This window comes from Cervus elaphus, chromosome 13, assembly GCF_910594005.1.
Source record: "Cervus elaphus chromosome 13, mCerEla1.1, whole genome shotgun sequence".
NCBI lineage: Eukaryota > Metazoa > Chordata > Mammalia > Artiodactyla > Cervidae > Cervus > Cervus elaphus.
Window position 1 is genome coordinate 9,364,122 of NC_057827.1, and position 25,192 is coordinate 9,389,313.

At 35.7% G+C, this 25,192-nt stretch overlaps 1 protein-coding gene across 2 annotated transcripts in view; it reads left to right on the forward strand.

Moving 5' to 3' along the window:
• GABRG3 (gamma-aminobutyric acid type A receptor subunit gamma3) overlaps window positions 1-17,799 on the forward strand; it is an 824,838-nt gene extending 807,039 nt beyond the window's left edge. For both annotated transcript variants that reach the window (XM_043922580.1, XM_043922582.1), the window contains exons 8-10: window positions 4,228-4,424; window positions 5,283-5,342; window positions 12,107-17,799. In XM_043922580.1, coding sequence (XP_043778515.1) covers window positions 4,228-4,424; window positions 5,283-5,342; window positions 12,107-12,388 — 539 coding nt within the window. In that variant the 3' untranslated portion in view covers window positions 12,389-17,799. The remainder of the gene's footprint in view (window positions 1-4,227; window positions 4,425-5,282; window positions 5,343-12,106) is intronic.
• The last annotated feature ends 7,393 nt before the right edge of the window (window positions 17,800-25,192 follow it).

Below are 25,192 nucleotides of genomic sequence, written 5' to 3' on the forward strand. Positions count from 1 at the left end.
TAAAAAAAAAAAAAACTGCAAAATCTTGTATATTACATTGCACCACTTCTGTTGGTTTTTAATTCTTGTTTGTTTAACAGCACAGTAATTTTTAACAAGGTAAATTAGCCTTTAGTATCCTCAGACCTGTGGAAAATTCTTAAAGAAATGGGAATACCAGACCACCTTATCTGCCTCCTGAGAAATCTGTATGCAAGTCAAGAAGAAACAATAGAACCAGACATGGAACAAAGGACTGATTGCAAATTGGGAAAAGAGTATGTCAAGGCTGTATATTGTCACCCTGCTTATTTAACTTCTATACAGAGTACATCATGTGAAATGCCAGGCTGGATGAAGCACAAGCTGGAATCTAGATTGCCAGGAGAAACATCAATAGCCTCAGATACGCAGATGACACCACCCTTATGGCAGAAAGCAAAGAGGAACTAAAGAGCCTCTTGAAGAAAGTGAAAGAAGAGAGTGAAAAAGCTGGCTTAAAATGCAACATTCAAAAAAAGAAGATCATGGCATTGGGTCCCATCACTTCATTGCAAATAGGTGGGGAAATAATGGAAACAGTGACAGACTTTCTTTTCTCGGGCTCCAAAATCACTACAGATGGTAACTGCAGCCATGAAATTAAAAGACACTTGCTCCTTGGAAGAAAAGCTATGACCACCCAAGATATCATATTAAAAAACAGATAAGGAAGCTGTGGTACATATGCACTATGGAATATTACTCAGCCATTAAAAAGAATTCATTTGAATCAGTTCCAATGAGATGGATGAAACTGGAGCCCATTATACAGAGTGAAGTAAGCCAAAAAGATAAAGACCAATACAGTATACTAACACACATATATGGAATTTAAAAAGATGGTAACGATAACCCTATATGCAAAACAGAAAAAGAGACACAGATGTACAGAACAGACTTTTAGACTCTGTGGGAGAAGGCGAGGGTGGGATGTTCTGAGAGAATAGCATTGAAACAAGTATACTATCAAGGATGAAATGGATCACCAGCTAAGGCTGGATACATGAGACAAGTGCTCAGGGCTGGTGCACTGGGAGGACCCAGAGGGATCGGGTGGAGAGGGAGGTGGGAGGGGAGATCGGGAAGGGGAACACATGTAAATCCATGGCTGATTCATGTCAATGTATGGCAAAAACCACTACAATATTGTAAAGCAATTAGCCTCCAACTAATAAAATAAATGGGGAAAATAAATAAATAAATAAACTAACTGGAAAAAAAAAATAAAAAGCAGAGACATTACTTAGCCAACAAAGGTCTGTCTAGTCAAAGCTATGGTTTTTCCAGAAGTCATGTATGGATGTGAGAATTGGACCATAAAGAAAGTTGAGCTCCAAGAAATTTATGCTTTTGAACTGTGGTGTTGGAGAAGACTCTTGAGTGTCTCTTGGACTGCAAGGAGATCAAACCAGTCAATCCTAAAGGAAATCAGCCCTGAATATTCATTGGAAGGACTGATGCTGAAGCTGAAGCTCCTACTTTGGCCACCTGATGCGAAGAGCTGACTCATTGCAAAGTACTCTGATGTTGGGAAACATTGAAAGCAGGAGGAGAAAGGGACAACAGAGGATGAGGTGGATGGATCGCATCACCAACTCAATGGGCATGAGTCTGAGAAAGCTCTGGAAATTAGTGATGGACAAGGAAGCCTGGCGTGTTCTGCAGTCCATGGGGCTGTAAAGAGTTGGACACTGAGTGAACTGAACTGACCTGACTCTCTGCCCAATGTTGGTTTTTCATTCTTATAGAAAATACATGATAAATCAGCTGACAAAGACATAACATAAATTTAGCAACTATTCTTGAGGTTATGACCTCACAATGACAAATTCAGATGTCATAGTGAGTATGACTTTAAAGATCAGCTTCAAAACAGAGTAATATGTCTGCACAACTTGAAACTATGCAAGTACTATCAAAGAGTAGCCATCATGGCATTAAGAGAACAGAGATACTAGAAATATGCCATGCTTGCAGGTAATAGACTTGCTGACCAGAAGAGTGGAGAAATCTCAACACTAGTATATTTAATTGAGACACCTGAAGGGCTCTGCTTAATAAAGTAATACTCTAGACTTCCTTTAAATGAAAAAAATCATGCCATAACAAGATCAAGCAAAACCACCAGTAAATCAACTATTTATTATAAAGAAGAATTCAACATTCTTTTTAAAAAAATGACATAGTCCATCATGTATCATCTACAATATTGTCTATACAGTAAAAAATTACTAGACTTTCTAAGAAGCAGATAATTGTGATCCATGATCAAGAAAAAAAGTCAACATTAAAATGTAACTCTGATGTTGAATCAGCAGATATGGCTTTTAAAGCAGCTTTTATAACAGGGTTCAAGGATTAAAAAGAAAATACAATGTTAGTGAATGACCAGATGGATAATATAAACAAATACATTTCTTAAAAATGAAGTTCTAGAATAAAATGTGTAATAGTCAAATTGAAAATAATCACTAAATGAGCTTAAGAGCAGACTGAAGATGCCAGGGAAGGGAGAGATCATGTACAATTGACGATCACATAAAATTTATCTAATTAGAAGAAGATATGAATTAAAAAATGATTTAAAAGAATTAACAGAGCCTCAGTGGTCTGTGGGACAATATAGAGGTGTATAACACAGCTTCAACTGGTACTCCAAAATGAGAAGAGAAAAGGAATCAACTTTTAAAATTTTTGAAGAAATTTAGTAAAAACGCAATTTTCTTGAAAATGAAAGTGAAAGTGAAGTCGCTCAGTAGTGTCCGACTCTTTGCAACCCTGTGGACTGTAGACTACCAGTATCCTCTGTTCGTAGAATTTTCCAGTCAAGAATACTGGAGTAGGCTGCCATTTCCTCCTCCAGGAGATCTTCCCAACCCAGGGATCAAACCCAGGTCTCTCTCATTACGGGCAGACACTTTACCATCTGAGCCACCAGGGAAGCCCTACCTACAAATTCTTTAGACATAACATGGTCACCACATTTTTGAAAATGTTAAATTGAACATTTACTACAAAATCTATATTTTTCATAAAAATTTACCTGCCATCAGTGTACACTTTTCAAATTTACAATGCATTTTTTACAGAAAGTATCGCAACTTTCCCACCTGAAGTAAGGAGAGCCTGACATTCTGTTTTCACTGTACTGATTAAAGAAACTGATTCAAAGAGGGTAAACAGCTTTATCTGACCAAATGTTGAGAAGGCCCAGAGCAAGGCTGAAGGCTTTGACTTCTAGTTCAATATCCTGTACACCTCAAGCTGCTCATGCTGCTCTATCTGACTTGTTCTACAGTTTCTTGCTGATTGACAGACCACAGAGGCACTAAACAGGAGCTGTGATGCTACTGCAAAGATGGGAACTAATGTGCATTCATCTGTCATGTCTACCCGATCTTTCTATCACACACATATCTCTTAAATTTGCTCCACAGTCTTTGATTAAATCTTTAGTGTCGGCCAACATATATTAAATAAACTCAGTTTAATACTGTGATTAGTTAACTAATTAACCAATGAATTCATGTACTCATAAAAAGCCTTTATTGAAATGGTTAGAATGCTAGACATGGTGCTATGTAATGGGCAAGAAAGGATGAGCAAGATACAGTTTTGCTTTTAAAGATCTCACGTTCTATTCAGGGAGACAGACCACAAAGACATATGCAATTCTCTGTGATAATGCAAAAAATGAGGCACGTAGAATGTATAGGAACAGTGAAGATGTGTGTATTATCAGCCCTGCCTGCAGTCCTATAAAGTGATTTGCCTCAGAAAAAGTGGTGTTTCTGCTGAGTCTTCAAAAAAAGTGAGGTTACAAATTGCACACCGGAAGAGAAGTAAGACAGGAAATAGTTTACCTGGGCAGGAGAAAAGTGTGAGATGAGGAACAGCCAAAGTATAGGGGACTGCAAACCTCACTTTCATTGAAAATATATTTAAAAGACAAAATGTCAAACAATACAAAAATTACTGAATAAATGGAATGATATCAACTTAATTCATATATTTTAATGTTATTGTGAAGACTATAATAAAACATTATGGAAATGTTGCTTGTAATATTATATATACATTACAGTTAAAAGTATTGACATTTACTCAATGTCAAGAAGGAGAAGTCACATATAAATAAAAACACCGGGTGGGATGGAGGGATTCTATTCGGCTTCTTTTACAACTTGGTATGTGTCCCCTGTGCAGGCATCACCACAGTACTGACCATGACCACACTCAGCACCATAGCCAGGAAGTCCTTGCCCCGTGTTTCCTATGTGACTGCCATGGACCTTTTCGTGACTGTGTGCTTCTTATTTGTCTTTGCTGCTCTGATGGAGTATGCTACCCTCAACTACTATTCAAGTTGTAGAAAACCAACTACCACTAAGAAAAAAACATCGGTGAGTTCCAGTAGCAAAGATTTTCTCAGAAGGTAGTAGAATATTTTGAGGCAAATGGTTGTTATTCATAAGGATTTTATACAACATGATATAAATAGTTAATTTGATAAGACTTTTAGGAAGCAACCTAGATGCCCATCAGCAGATGAATGGATAAGGAAGCTGTGGTACATATACACCATGGAATATTACTCAGCCGTTAAAAAGAATTCATTTGAATCAGTTCTAATGAGATGGACGAAACTGGAGCCCATTATACAGAGTGAAGTAAGCCAGAAAGATAAAGAACATTACAGCATACTAACACATATATATGGAATTTAGAAAGATGGTAATGATAACCCTATATGCAAAACAGAAAAAGAGACACAGAAGTACAGAACAGACTTTTGAACTCTGTGGGGGAAGGTGAGGGTGGGATGTTTCGAAAGAACAGCATGTGTATTATCTATGGTGAAACAGATCACCAGCCCAGGTGGGATGCATGAGACAAGTGCTTGGGCCTGGTGCACTGGGAAGACCCAGGAATGGGGTGGAGAGGGAGGTGGGAGGGGGGATCAGGATGGGGAATACGTGTAACTCTATGGCTGATTCATATCAATGTATGACAAAACCCACTGAAATGTTGTGAAGTAATTCGCCTCCAACTAATAAAAAAAAAAAATAAAGAAAAAAAAGACTTTTAAAAAACAAGATAGGTATTCAGAAGATATGAATGTGACAGTCAAGCAGTCTTCAGCTTCACCTACCAGTGGCATGGACTGATGTAATCACACCTTAAAGATTATTCTTTATCAGAGTGTTCTGTAATACAAATTCCATGGCAGTTTTCAATTGTTTTTTCTGCTTTCCTTGTAGTTACTACATGCAGATTCCTCAAGATGGATTCACGAAAGGATAAGCCTACAAGCCCCCTCTGTATGTATAGCATTGCAAGTGTAAATACTTCTGAGAACTCTGTGTAAACTACAATTGAAAAATATTATTGTTTACAGATGCATCTATTGAAGACCAAAGAGTAATGCATGTACTCCCTCAAAAAATGTATTTACAAAGGAATGTTCAACTTAGAAAATTTGGAAAATAAAGGAAAAAAAATCACTTCTACTCAGGGATTAGTGTATAGCATACATATTTCTGTAACTCAAAATTATGTTCTGAATACACTTTTTGGTCAAAATATTAATTTGTAGGATCATTTTGATGATTGCATCATACGTTCATGACTGATGCACGCACAGACGATCTCAGCTGGACACTGGGCTAATCCACAACTTTTCACTTTTAAACATATTTTTATCACTACAGTTTTGTACATACTTGTGACTATTTTCTTAGTATTAATTCCTAGAAGGAGAATGCCTGGGCCAAAGAATTGCATGTTTTTTTCCAAATCGCATTCCAGCAGTTTTGTTAGCAGTGTGAGTCACTCACTGCTCAATGTGGGTCACTCTCCCTGCATTTATTTGGATAGTTGAATATACAAACAACTCCTACAAACTATTCCTACTGGCATTGCTTTGATTATTGATAAAGTTTAATGCATTTTTTTACTTGTTTATTTTTTATTTTCACATATTCCTGTGAATTGCTTTTGCTGTCCATTAGTTTTTATAAAATTTTTGTACAATTTTTATAACATTTTTATCCTTTAAGTTTTTTAAAGTAGCAATCTGCCAGTTATATTTATTGTATTCTATACAATGTAAAATTTATATAATCACATATAGAATATATTAGGGATATTAATCTGGTTTTTTATGTAGTTTTTATTCCAGATTTCATTAGTAATGCTGTCACTGCAATTTCTTGTGCTTTTTTCCACATGCAGTGTCTTCAATCTCCTGTTGTCAAATCTATCAACGTTTCCTTTCGTGGTATCTGCCTCTTGTGTCCTGCTTGGAAGTCCTTTCCTATTTTCAGAATGACATAGCTCTCCCTGACTTTCTTTTGAGTGCTAACTCTGTTTGACAACATATTCTACATACTTTCATTTATCAGCTCACTCTATCCTCACAAAAACCCACTCTACTGACAAGGACACTGAGATGTGGAAAAGTAAAGTCCTATAAGTATTGACCGAACCTTCACAGTTTAAAAAATTGTTGTATTTAATTATTAGTGTTACCTGAATTTTTAGTGTATAACTTAATGTAAGACTCTATTGAAAAATTGAAAAACATGTCTTTAAATCACTGATCGAGAGCTACCACTTTTACCATATGACAACTTTTACTTTAATTATTTTTATTCCTTTGTACATAAGAAGTCACAAATAGCACTGAATGTTTTATGCCCACCCGTACACAATAGGTGGTTTTCTAGCTGCTAATCAGCATCTTATGTTCAGTTCATTTCAGTCAATTTCATCAGGAAATTGTATAATTATCTATACTCTGCTAGTATGTATTATTATAGTTCTGACAGAGGTGAAGCCATTTTTTTTAGCTGTGGGAAGCCACAGTGGACATAGATTTTGCCAGCAAATGCTGCCAAATAGCAACAGACTGAAAGGTAATGGGAAGGGGTGGAAGTAGGGGATGCTAAATAACAGAGACAAGTCAGAACAAATCGTATGAGGCCCAGAAAATACATTATCACACACAGCCAGGGGGCTAAGAGTGGAGGAAGAAATATTGACATCTTCGGTATAGAAATGATACAGTCAAAAGTAATAAAGAATGTTTTAACATAGAGAAAAAAATAGCCACAAAACTGGAAGAAATTTTTAAGCTGGAAAATGTAATGACCCTAAAGAATGTGCATACAGAAACAATTCACAGAAAGGGCTCCAGGCCAGCTAGCAAGACATAATCAGAGAGTCTTCAACAGGAGTTCAGAAGACACCAAAAAAAAAAAAAAAACTGGGGTTTTTCAACTGTTGGATGATAATGTCTTCAGTTCTATTCTGAAATATCTAGTGTTAGGTTGGTTAAGGGGTCACTCTCCCCAAAAAGGAAAAGCAGAGATGAACAGCCTCTCAGTAACCGGGGCAGGAGCTGGCCCTCTGAGGGTCATATGTTGCTTTGGGGCAAGTTGTCCAAACAATTCTAACCTGACCCATAAAATGCAAGGCTAGTCCACTCTGAGTATGCAGTAGTATTTGTTGCCCAGGAAGTGCAGTGGTTCTGAGGAAGTCAAGGAACTACATTATACAAAGAAGTAAAACAGGAGTGAGTCAGGCAGGGACTAGCTGGGCTGAAGATGACCCTGGAGATTCATTAATTAAAATCTCTCTTGGAGCATAGTTGAAATTATCTTGATAAATGGGAGGACTGCATTTAAAGAAGTACTTAAACATTTTAACATTTGGCTATTTACGGTTCTTAACATTATAAGTTTTATTTCAATATTGCAATATGTCATTTTACAACAGTGAGCTATAAAGATATAACTAGAGATCTCTTATTATTTGTTTCATGGATTTTAGTTCTCTAAATGAAGAAGTGAGGTATATAGTTCTCCCTTGTCCCCAAAAAACGTATGCTTTTTAGCCTGTTACCTCGTTGGGCATCCTTTGAATCTCTAGTGAGCTGTCTCCATCCCTGCAGAGACTTCTGATGCCCATTTTGAGTCAGCTCCTCGTGTTGGTCCTGCCTGCTTGTAATGGCTGGACATCTTTGTGTGACCACTACACAGGTAAAAAAGGTTGAAGAAATAAAAGGATGAAAATCTGGCTGAACACTGTCAAAGCACGTGTACAATTATTTAATAAAAGCAGATTTTTCTAATTGAAGATTATCAAAAAGAAACAAATTCCTCAAATGCACTAGTGTTGAGTGAGGAATTTGCTTTTCTCAGCAAATTTCCAGGTGAAATTTACACCGACTCAGGTTTAAGAACCATTAACCTGGAGAACATGTACCTACACTAGAACTGGAGGGACACCAAGGTTTTTATTTCTTCCCATTGTCTAGAATTGTAGAAGAAAGTAGACAGCTGCACCATGGCCCCTGACAGGCTATTGGCCCAGAGCATCTTGATTTAGGTTACTGCTCACACAGACATTCCTCAATTAAAAGGATGCCCCAAAGGGAACCAGTAGTACACTGAATGCTCTACACTTCTACTTGCTTCTCTCTGACTTGACTCCACACAGCTAGAAAAATAACCAGTTAATGTAACATCCAGAAGTAGAAGGAAAAACGTACCGAATTTCACTGTAATTATGGGTTTTGGTTTTATATATATAATATATAATAAATATATAGTATAATTAATAATAATTTTATATAATTATATATTACATAATATATTATATAATTGTTATAAAATTTAATATTATATAATATAATATTATATAATATATAACTACATATTATAATATATATCATATGTATATATAATATAGTATATATATGTTAAATATTAAATATATGATATATATTATAATTATATGATATATATGATATATTAATTATAATCAATATATTGTGTATAATAGATTATAATAATATATAATATGTGTTATATATATTATATAATTATATACCATATATTATATTTTTATTATACATATGTTATTATTTATATTATATATAATTAATATATAATATATATTATAAAATGTGATAATGAATATTATATATAATATAGTAATATAATATTAAAATATATATCATGTTATAATATCATATTTGATATATATCATTATATATTATTTTATATATAATATAATATGTAATATACTATTATATATGTACAAACTAATATAATATATAATATTATATATATAATATATATAAACATCAATATGATTAAATTAATATGACCCAAGGATTGAACCTGGGTCTCCTGCAATGCAGGTAGATGCTTTTACCCTCTAAGTCACCAGAGAAGTTCATTAATATTATATTATATATATTCAATATTGTATATATTACAATAATATATTACATAATATCACAATATTAAAATATTACACTAATTACAGTATTACAGTAATTACAATATTGTAGTTCTATTAATTGCAATTAATTATTGTATATTATATAATATACTCTATATACAGTATTATATCCAATATATTATATATTGGAAATAATATATCCAATACTATATATATATCATTTTATATATTATATGATTATATATTATATATTATGTAATAATATATTCATATTTATATAATACATATACCATTATGTATATTATATATAATAATAAATATAATAAACATACATAATATATCATATATAATATATATCATATATTATATATTTTTAATAACGATACATTATATTATATATTATATAACCATATTATATATTATATATATTATATTAACAATATAATAATCATATATATTATATATGATATAAACATTAATATAATATATTAATTTAATTCATATAATATATTATTATATTATATGTACAATATTGCATATATTAAAATATTAATATATTACAATAATATCACAATATTAAAATATTACAATAATTATAATATTATAATAATTACACTATTACAATATTGTAATTATATTTATTGTAAATAATTATTGTAATTAATTATTGTATATTATATAATATACAATATATGTGCAGTATAATATCCAATATAGTATATTGAATATTATATTGATAATTGTAATTAATTATTATAATTAATATGTTACAATATTATAATATTACAATAATTATAATTTTACAATATTTTATATAATATATATAAATATTATAATTATACATTGTGTATATATATACATATATGTATGTATATGTTATATGTGCATGTTATATACATATGTTATATGTATATGTATTTTATATGTATTCTATATATATACACTATATATTAAATATATACAATATGTATAATATTGTAATATTATTACCATATAATTATTGTAATATTATAATATTATTGTAACATATTAATTACAATAATTAATTGTACACTGGGAGAGAGGCCTTTCAGAATTCATCATGAATGTTATATATATTTTTAAATATATTGCTAATATATTATTAAATATTTCAATATATATCATTAAAATATATATTATATTATAATTATATATATTATTTAATATTATATATTTATATATGTATTATATATATTATTTAATATTCTATATTTATATATGTATTATATATAATATGATACATATATATACATATGTATATAATGTGTGTATATATACAATATATATATTCTATATACAGTATACAATATTGTATATATGTAATATATATAATATATTATATATTATAGATATATCAATATGTTATATTGATATAATTTAATAATATATATTAAAAATATGTAATAACATATTAATAATATATATTTTAATATACATAGTATCCATGATGAATTCTGAAATGCCTCTCTCCCAGCATTAAGTGTTAATATTATTGTAACATATTAGTTATAATAATTAATATACAATATTTACATATATATTATATATATACTATATATAATATCATATATATTATATATTGTATATACAGTATACAATATTGTATATATGTAATATATATAATATATTATATATAATATATATTTTATATATTATAGATATATAAATATATCACATTAATATAATGTAATAATAGGTGTTAAAATATTTAATAATATATTAATGATATATTTTAAAATATGCATAATATTCATGATGAATTCTGAAAAGCCTCTCTCCCAGCATTAAGGATTGTCTTTGTGTGCCTCCCTCTCCCTTGATTTCAGCCTCCATTGACACACACACTTTCCTTTGACACCTCAGATCCTCAGTTTCTGCAGTATAAATAAAATTAGAACAGAAAGACAACTATGGTTTTTTGCTTTCATACATTATTCTGTCAAACTTAGAAATGTGTCCTCTCTAATAGACAGGGAAGCCTGGTGTGGTACTCTCCATGGGGTTGCAAGAGTCGAACGTGACTGAGTGATTGAGTGACTGAACTGAACTGATCCTGTCTAAAAACTTCAATTTAGTACACAGTTCTAGTTGTATGGGACAGTTCTTCAACTGCCTGAAGAGTTGACAAGTCTATTTGAAGCCATTACTCAAGGTTAAGAATGATTCCTCTCATTTATGAGTGACTATAAGTCATCCCCTCACCTTATCTGCCCAAATATTGACTTCTCCACATCAGGAAGAGAGCTTACGAAGTAGAAAACAAAACATTCCGATTGTATACAATTTTTGACTGTCAAGAGATGACAAGCATTGTCTGGCGTTCACACACTGAAAGTTCATTTTTTAACCTGAATTACATGGACCAAGAAGATTCTCTCTTATCATTCCTATACACCATAGCTTTTTTAACTTTCTGCTAATTAGAAAGAATTTATTTCTCTACAAATTGATGTAAGTATTGTTTAACATTTGAAGAATTGTATATAATGTGTGTGCATATATACTCCAAATCAGCAGAGAAGTAGGCAGAACAGAGTCTTGAAATGTCTAATACACATTTGAAAAAATACTGAATCTCCCTTATCAATAATCTGAAAAACACAAGTTTCGAAAACTGAACTCTAGTTTTTTGTTTTTCCATTAGATTTGCAAAGATTGAACTCTCCATAGCAGGGATGGGGGAGCAGGCATGGGGCATAGCATTGTCATCATTATTTGTGGACAGGCATAATCTATGCTTATTGCTTGATTCATCTCGAGCTGTCTTTGATGCATTTCATGATGATTTTTGTGTTGCTCTTGTTGTCTGCAGAACTATTCTCTCCTTGACATGAGGCCACCACCACCTGTAACAGTTACTCTAAACAATTCCGTGTACTGGCAGGAATTAGAAGATACCTGTGTCTACGAGTGTTTGGATGGCAAAGACTGTCAGAGTTTCTTCTGCTGCTATGAAGAATGCAAATCAGGATCTTGGAGAAAAGGACATATTCACATAGACATCTTGGAACTGGACTCATATTCACGGGTCTTTTTCCCTACATCATTCCTGCTCTTCAACTTGGTTTATTGGGTGGGATACCTCTATCTCTAACTCTTCTTCCAGGTGATAAGTGAAGAGTGTTAGATTCCCCTCTAAACTTTCACCGTCCCCAGACCAGTAGTGACTAACTGGAGTAGCAAGGAAAGACACTGCTCAGTTTATTTGAAATACATCACTTTTGAGCAGTGTAGGAGTATGTGGCAAATATTTCTATTATGTATTTCAAACCCACAGATACATGCGTGTGCACACACAAGTTAACTGAGTGTTAAAAGTGATCTTCTTGCTAATCCTTTACTGAATCTGTAGCTTGGTGATATTTATAAATGTTTTTTGGATATTGGAAGCAGTTCCCAATTTTCTTTTGTGAAGAAATCTGTGAAACGTACAAGCAAATATCTGAGACGCTCTCTCAGACTCCACCCTTTTCTGTATTTGTACTTGGGCCCTCGGCCCCACTGACGCCCAGTCGCGCAGAGTTGCTGCTGACCGAGACACTCATGCTGACCTCAGCCACTGGCAGTCTGAGTTCAAGTGTGAACTGCAGTGAGTTACCACCCAGTTTCCTCTCTCTGTGGCCCCTTTGCTCCGTCACCATCTTCACTGGTTGGTGTACTTTTATCTAATAACCTCACCCTAAGTTTGGAAAGGTTATATCTGTTTCATCCACAAGTTTTCAGTTAAGGAAACAGTCTGATTTTCAAAATTCTCATGTTGCTGAAGTCAAAGATGTTTACTATCTCTGAACATCATAAGTTCAACATTTTATCCTAAGAATTGTGTTTTACTAAACCAAGAAGCCACCCCAGGGTATACTCTATTATGGGTTCAATGATTATCTTTACCTTGCAAAGAAAGGTATATAGCATTCACAAGCTTTGGTTTTGAAATTGTTTTCCAGAATGTAAAAGAAATGTAGATAGAATTTGTACAAATTTTTCTTAGTGAATATTAACTTTCAAGTCAAATCAATTTTAGATGCAAAACAATGGGTCATGGCTATCATCAATGATATATTTTGATGAAAAAAATTATTTTATATTTTGGAATAAGGGTAGGTAGCAAGATTCTAAAGGAAAAGAAACCTTGAAATTATTACTCTTTTGATATTTTTATAACACAAAGCAAACTTGCTTATTGATGTTAGTTCTTTGTTATAACTGGATGCTAGTACATACTTCACAAGACTCTTCAGAAGCTTTCCACCACAGATAGGGGAAAAAAAAAAAAAAGTCCTACCATTAGTTTAACAGATGCTTTGCCATTATCAAAATTTTGGTACTAACTCTGCTTCTCATCTTTATCACATAGAAAATCGAATTTGTTTTATTGGAAACCATATGTTTATTTTAATTATGTATTGTGCATACTATTATTATTCAGAAAAAAAGGTAAAACATTATGCAGGAAAAGTATATAAAAGTGCTAATTCATACAATTTAATGAATGCAGACTAGACACAGAAAACATGGGAGTGGAAGAGACCAGATGAGTTGAAATTAGATGAGTCTATTTTTATGAACATCAAGTGAATGCAAATATACTGATCTTTATCACCCAGTTTTCAAGGAAAAGTCTATATAACGTGAGACATTGAGTTATTTCCTGTCAACTCCCTCCATACCTTTTGATTTGATACTTACTACATAGGCCACAAGCCAACTGATTCTTATTTTGAAAGTCCAATTTAAAACACAAAAAACAGTAAGTATTGGTGGAGAAACAGGTTGAATCTATTAGCCCAACAGAAATTTCTGTGCTATTGGAGACTTGTACCTACTAGCAGTCTCGTCCTCTCCCTCAGGCATCAACCTCCCACTCACTCAACAACAGGGAGGGGTTCTGGAGGTGCCCTGACCACACCCCACCAGACGAACTAAACACCCAGAGATAGCATCCCAAGGTTCTTCTTCAAACACAATTCTCAACTTTATAGCAATATGAAAATTTCCATTCATTATTTCTTTTTTTAAAATGATCTGGAAGGAGCTGAATCTTTCAGTGAAATTCTTGGGAGGAAAATAGCCTAAAAGCATTTTTATCACATATATTAAGTCCAACTTTACCTCTAAAATTTTTTACTGAGGCCTCTTGTTTCAAGGCCATTCAATAATTGAGCTCATTGGCAACTCTTATGAAATTATAAGTACAGGATCATCTGTGTTTTCTGAATCCAACCAATCTCTCTCTCCTTGTATCAGTCATTCTGCTGATTTAAACACACTAGTTTATGGTTCCTTTTCCATGAAACAGAACATTCATCTCAAGAGAGTGTAACAGATCACAGAGCCTAAACTGGATTTCTGCACATCTATCCACTACGGGATCTTACTAAAAAGAACGAAAGCATTCCCTGAGAACACACCAATGCCTGCTTCTCTGCAACTTGCCCATTTAAGTTCTTGTTGATCCCAGCTCCCCAGATAAACCATACCAGTCTACAATAAAGGAAATTGACATGTACCTCACACAGGTGCAGGGCTCGGGGGCATGCTTTTAAGTAGGTATGAGTTTACATTATGGAAGAAGAAAGAGGATGGGCACTGGGATAGTATGAGGGGAATGTATTACTCTTTAACTGAAGGACTCTCTTTCACCAGTATGCTTGGTAAGTAGTGTATGTATGGTGAGCATTGTGCAAGACTATTCACAGATACTGCATCCTTACAGCTCCACCCAGATTGCTTTGCATGTAGAATGGGGAATGATACTTGGTGGCTGGATGGTAGCTGTAGGGAAGTTGAGTGACCTGCATTCCAAAAGTGCTACTGTGTTCCTCACTTTTAGAAACACGAAATTAAGGGGATGACTGTTCCGCATTTTGACAAAAATATCTAATTTCTGACCACCACAGCTCAAACTTAGAACCGTGACAGGCTCTATTAAGCTGCATCTAGGCTGGACAGAGAAAAAAGAAATTTCACACCAATGGAATTAGAGCAAAATGCATCTTCTGATCCTAGAAATTTTCAGTTTCTGCAAAGTCTTAATGCCACAGGCCACAACAGAGACTGTCATATACATGACTGAGAAGGACAATATAGCTATAACTTACTCTAGACCCAGTCAATACTGTCCCTAATTTACCCAGCATATGCCTTAAAGTAACAAATAAATCTTAAATTGCATATATTGTGTAGATTTTTCATTTCCTGTGATCATATATATCTCAGGCCAGATTTTACTTATCATTTATGAATGGTGAAGATTTCTTCATGTGCCCAACAGTTTTATCCTTAACCGTATTATCAAATCAGTTAAAAACTCATTTTTTGTGGACTCTTTAATTGAAGAAATGCCTTTCCTTTATGACAAAGCATTTTCAGGCTACATATGAGAAACTGGGGCCAATCTAAAAGTCGGTGACATTAGTGCTTGTGATAGGATGTGAGCGTTCACTTAGAACCTTCACACCAAGTCTTTTTACCTAGTCACAGCTTGCTGTAGTAAAAAGGTGTAGACAGATTTTTTGTTCCTCTGCAAATTATCACACTCTGGAAGCGAGAGTGGTAATTGATAACCCTATTTTGCATTGGTGGATACTTGCCACAACAGGGCATCCTTTATTAAAAGGGCTACGACTCAAAACAAATACAAACCTCATTTTTATCACTTTTATCTTGGCTGCCAATAACTGAAAACTTTCTGTGATTTCCTTTGAAGACTTGAAGGACTCTAACTAGTCTCCATGCCATTATACTTGCTATACCAAATGAGTGCTCTCAAAATACAAACATTTTTAATTCTCTCCATGATCTTGCTACTGTCTGAAGTGTTCTGAGATTTATATACATATGAAATTTCATCCTCAATTTCTATAAAAAGACAAAATGTGAATGACTTGAGATAAGGATAATCTGATGTAAATGCACATTGAAATATTTACAATTAGACTTCAGAACACCATCACATTTAAAAATATTCAGAAAGATGTCTGTAAATAAGAAAGAAAGAATCAGATGGTAAACACACTGTAATGTGAAACTCAGAATTTAAGTCCCCTTCAAATTTCCAAAAACTGAGGTAGCATGTAATCTGTACATTTTTCCCTTCAAATTTGCCTGTGGAAAATCTTCAGATTCACACAACTTAACAGTACTGCCACATTGTATAATCATATCCAGAGAACCAAAAATAAAAGTTCAGGCTAAATGACCCCTTCTCAAATTCTTTGTTAACTTACCTTTTACTGTAAAAATAGATTTCTATCATTATGTGGATAAAACACTATAAAAGACAGAGATAAGGGTTGAGATAATAGATAAATAACTTAGCCAGTCATATCTACGGAAAATAAAACTTTGGCTTTTAAAATAAAAAACCTGCTAATCTTTGAAGAGCAGCCATTAGACATTCCCAGTCCTTCTTTTACAATTTCTTCTGATTAAAACTTAGCAATTCCAGGATATAAACCTAGTCTAGTTCTATTTAGACCAAAAGAGAATGTTTCCTACTTCCTTTTCAAAATGTCTAGTTAAATGATGCTTTGGTTTTTAATGTTGTCAATTAAACATCTTAAATCTCATTACTCTGCTCACATAAAAACCAAAGTTTAGACCAGTTTATATCAGTCCTAAGAAAGTAGTACATTTACTAACAAGTCTTCAGTGTTTCGAGTGAACTAAGCCAGTTTTTAAAATTGTATTATACAGGAACATGAGCTAAAAAACAATTAGGTAGATAAAACACAGGAGCATCCTCACAATGCACACGTACACTCACACACATAAAGCAACATATTTGAATGTACCATTCAGGTAATGAGAGGGAAATGTAAAGTTGTTTTGCTTGAATTATTCAGATCATCACCTACCTCTACCACCTTGGGGTTTTTTTTGTTGTTTTTTTTTCTTTGCATTTATAAGCGCAACACAACATTTTCTCAGCCCAGTGGACTGTTCTACAATGTGAGGATGAGAGTGGTTTCTGCAGGAAAGAATGGTCTTCTCTGACTGCTGAACAGTTTAAACTGGGCAGATTGGAAAGCACAGTGAATATGGATTGCCAATAACGAAGCCCCCCGACTGAGAAGGTGGCTATTATATTTTCTTCTTTTCTAGCTCTTTGAGATTCTATTTTTCCCAATAACCACTTTTCCACAAAAAGTATTAAAGCTCCTGTTTTCCATTAAAAAGCAGAAGAACTCAATGCCAGACTGATTTTCAGGAGCAAATGATGAGCGCTTTGATTTTGTTCTTGTTTATTACAGCAGATTTTGTTTCCATTGGCTATTTGTTTGCAAATGAAGGATTTGGGGTGTCAGCTTTGTCAACTGACAGGTGAAAGCCACTCAACACACAGAGTGGCATTTCAGTCACTTTGCTGAGATTAGAACACCTCATCACCCTAACTAGCTGCGGCAGTTCCAGTCAATGCATCCACCAATCAGCTCACCTGCCCCATTCACTGCGTTCACGCACTGGTTAGGGCAGGGTGACCCTGGAAGCTACAGAGAGTTTAAACAAAAAAGAAAAACTGCATTCTGAAGTGACTTTCAATGTAATTAAATGGTAAATATTGACAGAAAACTCATTTAACTTGCTGACCAAATTTTTAAGTTGGCAGCTGAATATGATAGGATTTCAGAAGAAATGAATTGTGCTGGATTGTCATTATCATCATCATCATCACTATTATCATAACCGTCATCATCACCACCACCTCCACCACCATCATCATCATCATTACCATCATCATCTATGTATCCTTTTCAGATTCCACACTAGTGCTGGCCTTCTGAGGTGGTGCTAGTGGTAAGGAACCTGCCAGCCAATGCAGGAGATGCAAGAGGTATGGGCTTGACCCTGGGGTCAGGAAGATCCTCTGGACAAGGAAATGGCAACCCACTTCAGTATTCTTGCCTGGAAATTTCCATGGACGGAGGAACCTGTCCATGAGTCACAGAGTCAGACATGACTGAACACACACACACAAACACACACACACACACACACACTCTCTCTTACTAGTGCTTTGGGGCTTCCTGGGTTTCACAGTTGTAAAGAATCTGCCTGTCAATGCAGGAGACATAAGAGACACAGGTTTGATCTCTGGGTCAGGAAGATCCCTTTGGAATAGGAAATGTCAACCCCCTCCAGTATTCTTGCCTGGAGAATCCCATGGACAGAGGAGCCTGGCGGGCTACAGTCCAGGGGTCACAAAGAGCTGGACACTGCTGAGCATACATGCATGCATCCTAGGGCTTAACTATTCAATCAACATGAAAGTTCAATGTCTTTTCCAAACAAAAACAAAATTAGAACTTAAAAAGAGAAAATTTTAAAAAGTTTTATTTCAGTTTAAATATTAAATACACAGCTCAAATATTTGCTTTCCTAAAACATTTCCAGAACTGTACTTTGTCCCAGAGGTCCTGTTTGTCTACCCTGCCTCAATCAGAATTTGAAATTATTCCTTAGGAGAATATTCCACCTAATAGTTTTTTGGTGGCTTGTGGGTTTGTGATTTTGTTTCTTATTTTGTTTTGGTTTGTTTTTTGTTGTTTTTATGGTGCTTGATGTTTTTTATTCCTTTTCAAGAAGTTAACATTTAAATTAGCTAAGAACTATCTATCATTTTTCCCTAAAATGAGTGCTTCTGTGTACACTTTAGATTTCCGTTAGCCCCAACAGACAATCAATATGCTTCTTATTATATAATTTGGGTCTAACCTTTGACTCTTTCTAGTATATCTTGAGATTTTTACTTTTGGATAGAAACAGACACAAGTAAAACATATTAATGGAATTTACAGTATTTGTTATTATATTAGCTGTTTAAACTACTTCTATGAAACATTTAAAAGGAAACTTTTGATCATTCTTGACCTTCAAAATGACTAATTTTGTGCTAGTGGACAACGTTTACAAGCATATGTTTGTGCAACCACATGACATGTTTTTCCTTATAAGCGGCTCCTGAACTAAGTGAGAGGTTCATTCCTCATGAATGAATTCTCTGGAAAGTTCTTAAGTAGCAACAATTTTCAGGGATTAGGCCTGGATTGTTTTGTGAGGAGTAAGGGGCCATCTTGTGTTTACATGCAGTGATGTGTGTGTTTATATCCTTATGGACAGTGGTAAAACTGGAACAACTTATTAGCGTGTGTATTATTCTACCTACCACCCTAAACATAGTTGAAACAAGTAGAAAGGAGCACAGTTTCCTAATGAAAGCATATTAGCTTCTCAAGCTGTTTCTTTTTAGGGAAAAAAAGAAAGAAATAGATAGAACTACCTTTTTATTTCCTGAAAATGTGGGGCCACATTTTTTCTTTAAAAAGAAAATCAAGCTTAAATAACTGATCAGAAATTGTTTTGAAGTCCAAATGAGGCTGCCTTCTGCTGAGAGCAGACCATCACATTTTCACTAGGGCACACTTAAGTTATTTCTTGGTCATTTGTGCATAGTGGTCTATTTTAACTGATAAGCCAAAAGTAGTTCTTCAAGATATAGGTGACAAATAACCACTGTAACACTTGTTTAGGACACAGATTTCATGTATATTGTGAGAAAGTACCAGGCTTAGCGTGAATTGTGCCACATGTGTGAGTTAACCATAATGTGTAGTAGTCTCTTTTTGAAACATGTGTATAAAGGAAAACCGTCAGGTGCCCTAGGAGATGCTCCAGGCAGAATGGCAGAGAAGCTGTGCGTATCTGCTCTCTGCCTGGATGGACTCCTTCCTGCCTGTGAATTCATCTCCTCCCCAGTGGGAGAGAGGGGAAGGACTTCAGAATCTGAGGGCTTCTTGGAATCCGCACTGAGCACTCAGTGTAGAGGCTCAGTGTAGAGACCTGGTCCTGAGAGGTGACCTGCCCTGGCCAAATGTGTGCTCTGGTCCCTTTCTAGGCAAGTGGGTTGAGGGCCAAACCAGGGTCCCGGCCTTCATCAAGTGGCATCCAACAGCCCCTGCTTTACTGTCATCCCATGAGGGCCTGAAGGCTCTGGCTCTGGGTCCGAGGTCCTGCCGTCCTCCTCCTCTCTGTCAAGGATGTGACTCCCTGCTAGTTGTGCGCCTCGTGATTTCCTAGAGACAAGTGGGCACACTTGTGTCCAGCGTGCCTTGGCAATGCGGGCAGCACTGATACACGGGAGGCACTACACCTTGCTTCGCCAGTCTGGCCCCCACTGTTCCCTGCTCGGGGTGGGCTAGGCTGCCCTCTGTATTTGTATTTGGATTCCTACGTTTGTACTTCTAATACAAATAAATGCACATGTTGTCAGAAATATTTGAGCCAAGAGTAGGTATCTTTCTTGTTTTGAATGGTCAAACAGGAGGCTGGGAAAAGGCATGGGCTTTCAGGTCCACATGGGTGGGGGGCCTTCCCACCGGCGGGGGTGTAACATCAACTGCCCTTCTCAGAGGCTCACCCTTCTGCTAACCCTACCCAGAGGCAGATTCTGCAGATGTTAAGAAAGAGGGGGGAGGTTACAAGTGACCTATGTTCAGAGTATATGCCCTTCTCCACTCTTGATGAAGCCCAGAAACAGAGACTCCCCTGAAAGCCCAAACAACACACCCACCTCTGCCCTTGAAGAGCTTGAAATCCCACTCTAGCCAAGCAGGGAGGCAAGTGCCGGTCCCCAGGGCCTCACCTACAGTTCAGATGTGATTAAATAGTATGAGCAGGGTTCTGGGTTTCTGCCCCTCCACTATCCATGAACGTGGAAGGGAGAACTGACTACTCTTAAAGTCTGAATAGCCTCTCTGTGAGAAAAGACTGCAGCCCCAAACTAAAGTAAAAGCCTAGCTTAGCAAATACGATCACAAACCAATGGCCACCACTGAGGACAGACTTTGCACTCCACTTTGATCAATTTGAACTGAGCACATTTTACTGAAAACAAGCATCAGGTCTCCTAGCTCACCTATTATGACTTCAGTAAGACAGCCCAGCCTGCTCCTAGATGGGTGCTCCACTGGAGGAATGGGGCAGGGGCAGCCATGAGACATTTTCTTCTGCCTCTGCCAGCTTCCACTTCTCCTCCAAGACTTAGCACAAGCTTCTGAACCTGACATTAGGTTTTCAGATGTCAGTTGGATGGGTCAGAAGTATCTAGTTTGGTATTTCCAGCAATTACTTCTGGATTACTTCAATCTGTGTTTGAATGATGGTGAACATTTCATGTTCATTAATCCCTGCCTCTTACCAGAATTATCAAGTTGTCCCTGGTCTGTGACCAGTTCTACAGGCCTCTTCATAGATAGATTACAATCATAGCTGTCTTTTATGCAGGACTATGTGCTAAGAACTTTGCACACGATGAATCATTCAGTCCTTCCAGTACTCTGTGAAGGAGGTACTGTTGTTATCACCTTTATACTGATAAGAATGCTGAGGCTTTCCCAATATTAAAGACCTAGGAAAATGCAGAAAAAAAGTTCAAGTGCTGGAAATATGACTTTAAGTACTTCAGAACTTCTGTGCTTAAATGTTACACTCTGCAGCTAGTGTTTTGAAAATTTGGACATTATGGAGTGAATTTCTGAGAACTTTTTTTTAATAAGACCAAAATTTACTTTTTAATTAATTTAAACATGTTTTTGTTCGGAAAGGAATATTTTTTTCGAAAGGGCACAGGGAATGTAAATTGGTACAACCACTGTGGAGAACAGTATGTAGGTTCCTTGAGAAAATAAAATAGTTTCACATGATCCAGGAATCGCACTCCTGGGCATATATCTGTAGAAAAACATGGATCAAAAGGATACATGCACCCCAGTGTTCATTGCAGCACTGTTTGCAATAACCAAGAGATAGCAGCAATCTAAATGTTCATCAACAAGTGAATGGATAAAGATGTGGTATATATATGCAATAGAATATTAGTCAACCATTAAAAGGAAAAAACTAATGCCATTTGCAGCAATATGGATGGACCTAGAGATTATCATGGGCTTCCCTGGTGGCTCAGTGGTAAAGAATTCGCCTACAATGCAGAACATGGTGGATTCAGTTCCTGAGTTGGGAAGATCCTGTTGAGATGGAAATGGCAACCTACTCCAGTACACTTGCCTGAGAAATCCCAGGCAAGAGGAGCCTGGCAGGCTACAATCCAAGGAGGTCACAAAAGATTTGGACACAACTTAGTGACTAAACAACATCGACAAAGAGTAGTAAGCCAACTAAGTGAAGTAAGCCAGACGAAGGCAAATAATCACATATTATCACTTATATGTGGAATCTAAAAGAATATAAGTGAACTTACTTATAAAGCAAAGATTCATAGAGAATGAACTTATGATTAGCAGGGAAAGGGTGGAGTGAAGGGAAAGAGTGGGAGTTTGGAATTGACATGTACACACTACTATATTTAAAATTGATAACCAACAAGAACCTGCTGTATAGCACAAGGAACTCTGCACAATATTCTGTAATAACCTAAATGGGAAAGGAATTTGAAAGATAATAGATTTTTATATATGTAAAATTACTAATAATTTTAAAATAAAATTTAAGAAAAACAAAAGGGCATCTAAAGAATGTGCTAAAATGGTACAATGAGCTCAGCCGTGTTTAGTAGGGATTCACAGAAATCAATCACAGTTGTTCTCAGCTGAAAAGTAATATACACAATGTTCTCTCACTTGATTACTTGACTTGTAAAGTAAGAACAGTTTTTATTACCAAACTCTGTACTGGTTGCAGAGTGGGAATTATAAGGAAGGTGAGAGAGTCAATCTTAGGTAGCCCCCCCCCACCCCCCACCCCGAGTAGGAGGAGGAGGAGTTGCCATGGCAACAGTCTATTCTGCCTAAGACTGTCTTGAAGCCCACAGCTAATGATTACACAACAAAACAATACATCTTGTTCAAGGGTATGTTTCTCCTTAAGCTCCGTGCTAATGATTCTATAACAACAATGGATCTTGCTTAATGACATGTCTCTCCTTAGCAGGAACCCATTCCTTCCCACTAACCTTGTTATCTTAAGATACATGTTGAGAGAGTCAGTCTGGAAAGAACTTTACAACCTTGAGACATTCTTTTGATCTATTGTTAGTAACCAAATGAAAAAGAATATGAGACTAGCAAGAGGGATACTCTTTCTGCCCCTTTCTGATGTCTGTCAGAAGCTTTCGCTGTCCCTTCTCACTTTAATAAAACTTAGGCCTCACGAAGCTCTGAGTGACTGAAGTTGCATCTTTGGTTCTGAAGCAGAATTTTCTCCTTTGGAGATCACGAATCTGACACCATTTACTGTAAATTATCAAGGAAATCCTTCACAGTGTCATGATTTGGGACCCTGAGATTTGGAGTGGCATGTTTGAACCTCCTACCCCCCACCAGACTAGCTTTTGTTTCCTAAAAGCTGTTCAATGACTCCTCCTGGGTCAGTTGAGTCTCAAGGGATGCTCTTCTTATTGTCTCAGACCCCAAACAAAGTGACATCCAAGCACAGCCCAGAAGGAGAACCTCAAGTTCTATTACCCAGGGAGGTTGCAGACACACTTGAGAGACTGCAGCATCTTGAATATTTGCAGTTGGCAGGAGTCTGTGAAGCCTGCCTGTGAGTTATGTTAAGAATATTAGAACCAGAAAGGACCAGTTAAAACACTAGACTGACTGTGTTTATAAATCAGGGGATTAAACAGAACCAACAATTCATTTTAAAGCTTAACAGTGAAACCATTTCAGTAAAATGACTTGAAATCTGGATTCACAGAGGCCTTCAGCCAAAGACATTGAAATGCTGGCACTTCCCTAAAACACTATAAAGGGAAAAGCCGAAGTTTTTAAAGGGTGGAAATGTTGGCATAGATTTATCATGTGCAATTAATCCACTCATAATCTAGCCCTAAGTAGGAATACTCAAGGATAACTCCCTGACCTAGATACTTAGAAAGGCACCAGGGGAACAGTTCCAGCATCCATGGAAGTTCATATTAGACAATGCTGGAAGATGTCACCATGAACTCTTGGAGTAACAGGACCAGATGGCATGACTCAACCTACAGAGACAGTGGATTCAATGACCATGATAAGCCGTAGTAATGGTAGGTAAATCAAAGCAATTTGATTAACGGCATCTGAGACAATGACTAATTGATCCTGAGGTCTGTAGCAATGACACAGATGCAAAATCTGTGAAGGCTATGCTTGGTACATATAATCTGGGAAGGACTAGGGAGTAGTAGCACACGTATGCATAAAGGACTCTTTTAAACTAGATCCAGAGTACCTTTGTTGATCAGATTTGAAAGGAACCCTGCATTATGGCTACCAGTCTATACTGTGATTCTTCCTCCAAGTCTTTCCCAGAGGAAAGGAACTACTCACCAGAGTGACTGTGTCCAGAGGAAAGGAAAATAATCAGAATTTATAGAGCTATTCCATTCTGGATAGAATTTTTAAAATTCCCTTGGGACACAAAATGACATTAGGGTCTAAAATCAGAAGGGGATATGGAAGTCAGGGAATAAGCAGGCTTGTATACCTTGCTCATCTTCTAGGAGCCCAGAAAAATGATTGGATTTCACCTGTAAGGAAGGGTCAGTAAGCCGTTTTGGCTCACCCCTAAACTTGGTAAACTCTGTGATTTCTGATAATATTAATATATCCTGCCCAAAGGGATTTTTAAAATAAATTTATTTATTTTTAATTGAAGGATAATTGCTTTAAAACATTGATTTCATTTCTGCCATACATCAACATGAATTAACCATCAGTATACCACTGTCCCATCTCTCTTGAAACTCGATCCCACCTCCCACCGTTTCTCATCCTTCTAGGTTTTACAGAGCCACAGTTTCAGTTCCTGAGTCATACAGCAAATGTCCATTGGCTAACTATTTTACATGTGGTAGTGTATACGCTTCCATGCAACTCCCTGCATTAGTCTCACCCTCTCC